The sequence below is a fragment of the Echinops telfairi genome, unplaced genomic scaffold (assembly GCF_000313985.2).
Source record: "Echinops telfairi isolate 266 unplaced genomic scaffold, ASM31398v2 ScPeMD7_5;HRSCAF=22, whole genome shotgun sequence".
NCBI classification, from domain to species: domain Eukaryota; kingdom Metazoa; phylum Chordata; class Mammalia; order Afrosoricida; family Tenrecidae; genus Echinops; species Echinops telfairi.
The window spans coordinates 126218-128919 of NW_022103901.1; the positions used below are offsets into that span (position 1 = coordinate 126218).

The 2702-nt window shown below is 57.6% G+C and overlaps 1 protein-coding gene across 1 annotated transcript in view; it reads left to right on the top strand.

Annotated features, from left to right (window-relative positions):
* The window catches only part of FAM20C (FAM20C golgi associated secretory pathway kinase), a 44951-nt gene that overhangs the window by 9932 nt on the left and 32317 nt on the right, over positions 1-2702 (top strand). Inside the window, exon 4 of the mRNA XM_004705870.2 lies at positions 663-841. Within this exon, the coding sequence (XP_004705927.1) occupies positions 663-841 (179 nt within the window). The remainder of the gene's footprint in view (positions 1-662; positions 842-2702) is intronic.

Sequence of the window (2702 nt, forward strand, 5' to 3'; positions counted from 1 at the left end):
GCGGGGGGGTTGGGTGATCCCAGTAGTGCTGCCTGCTGTCCAGGGAAGCTCAGAAACCTGAGACAAAGCAGTGGCCCAGCCTGCAGTCAGTCACCGCAACTTCTGGGAAAAGCCTGGACACCTCGGGACCACTGCAGGAAAGAGCTGCCCGGTGCCTTAAAAGGAGATCAGTTCCCTCCTGCAGCCAGCAGACAGGCCAGAAGGTCTAACCATCCTAGACTGACCCTTGACCTGGGGATGTGTGCATGGGGCATGGACAGTGGCTTAGGAGCCCATCGCCCCTCCCAAGACTGTGCTAATTAGATTCAAATCCAGCCTCTTACAACCTGCCAACAAAGGCAGGGGGCGGTTTCTGAAAGCCTGGGCGTGTCTGTGGTCAGAGACCCCCTCTAGTCCTGCTCCTGGGCAGCTGGCAGCCCTGAGGTCGGAGGGCGCAGCCTTCATTGCAGCTTGTCTGGGACGTGTGCAGAGGTAACTAGGAATCAGAGCCTCGGGTGCTATTAGCCTGGCCAGGCTCCTCTGATCTGCACCCAAGCTGGAACCTTGGCATCCGGTCCTGCCGACCCATCCCAGGGCCAAGGCCCAAGCACTGACCTGGTGTGGACATGGAGCCAACTCCCATGGGCACAGGTGTCCTTCCTCATCGTCTCTGCTTCCCACAGGGCACCGGAGGGTACCGAAGGTGGAGAATTCCTGCCCACAGGGGGTGTGGCTGTGGATGCCTATCCCAACTGGCTCAAGTTCCACATCGGCATCAACCGCTACGAGCTGTACTCAAGGCATAACCCGGCCGTCGAGGCCCTCCTGCAGGACCTGGGTTCTCAGAGGATAACCAGCGTGGGTAGGTGCCCCTCTTGGGTGCAGAGGGTTTGGGGCCAGTGCATCCCCTTGGGGCAGCTTGTGTGGCAGCCTCAAGGGCAGGAGGCCTAGCAGGTTGAGGGAAGGGACTGGCTGGAGATGCTGCTGCTGATGCTAGAGAGACAGAGAGAAGCAGAGACAGAGTGAGACACATCAATACAGAGACAGAGAATGACAGAGACAGAAAGGCAGCAGAGACAGAGATCAAGAGGTAGGGAGAGAGACAAAAGGAGAGAGACCCAGAGACAGAGAGGCTGCAGCTCCCCCAACCCCACACTACTCTGACTCCCCAGGGGCACAGACTAGGTCACAGATGAAGGTGTAAGAAGGCACCCCCATAGTTATGCCTCCCCATGGCTTCATCCCCCGTGACTGTGCCCCCATGGCTTTGCTGTGCCCCTGTGGTTTCATCCCCCTATGGCTGTGCCCCCCCCCACCGTGGCTTCATCTCCCCATGACTGTGCCCCATGGCTGTGCCCCCCCATGGCTTCATCCCCTCATGACTGTGCCCCCATGGCAGTGCTCCCCCTACCCCGTGACTTCATCCCCCCCATGACTGTGTCACCATGGCTATGTCTTGGGCTCACTCACCTCTCTGCAAGGGTGGCTCTGTGCTCTGAGCAAGCACCCTACCTTGAGGTGGGTGTGGTGGCAGGAGACCTGTCGCCCCGGCTGGGGCTGAGAGCTTTGGGGTGAGGTGCTCTCACCACCCACAGGACGCGGTCTTCTGCTGTGCTGGACAACTGACCTCACAGACATGTGCCCATGGCTCCAGGGTGGGGCTTGCCTCTGGGCAGGTGGTTTGCTGCCTCAGTTTCCCTGTCTGCCTAGTGGGAGCAGGCCCACCCAGGAAGGCAGGGTAAATGGCAGGTGTGTGCATCAGTATGACCCTTTGCTCTCCACAGCTCCCCCAACCTCTGTCTTCTGGCGCTATGCTGCCCTGTGGCTCAGAAGCTGTCTAGTCTCAGGCCATGTGGTCATCATCAGAGCACCACGCTGGTCACTCGTACCACCCCCCTCCCCCAGACAGGACAGTGAGACCCAATGCTTGGAGCCGCTCCCTCAGCCTCAGCTGCTCACTGTGGTGACTGGGCAGGTCTAGAAACTTCTGGGAGCCCAGGCTCATCCCTGAGGCTTGGGGGAAGGCACATGATCTGGGCCTGACCCTGGGGTCTTGGTGCCCTACCTGGAAGAGGGCCCTCAGCCACTCAGAGGCATGAGGGTGGCCTGGGTGGGATTGGCCAGATCCCACTCGGGAAGCTCCCAAACATGATGTGTACCCACGTGTTACCTCAGCACCCTGGGACCCCAGGAAGGAGGCTGTGCCTCCCGCCACTACTGAGAAGTGGTTTGAGATCTCCCCTGGGCAGGTCAGGGTGGGGGTGCTGAGCCTGGCACGTGCGGAGGGTGCTGTGGGGTCAACCATGTCTGGGTGACCCTCTTTCTCAGAGAGAAGACCCATCTTTTTTAATCATTTTATGGGGGGCTCATACAACTCATCACAATCCATACATACATTAATTGTATAAAGCACATTTATACATTCGTTACCCTCATCATTCTCAAAACATTTGCTCTCCAAGTAAGCCCCTGGCATCAGATCCTCATTTTTCCCCTCCCTCCCCACTGCCCCCTCCCACATGAACCCTTGATAATGTATAAATTATTACTTTGTCATATCTTACACTGTTCAATGGCTCCCTTCACCCACTTTTCTGTTGTCCATTTCCCAATGAGGAGGCTATACGTAGATATTTATAATCGGTTCCCCTTTTCTACCCCACCCTCCCCATATTGCCACTCTCACCACTGGTCCTGAAAGGATCATCTATCCTGGATTCCCT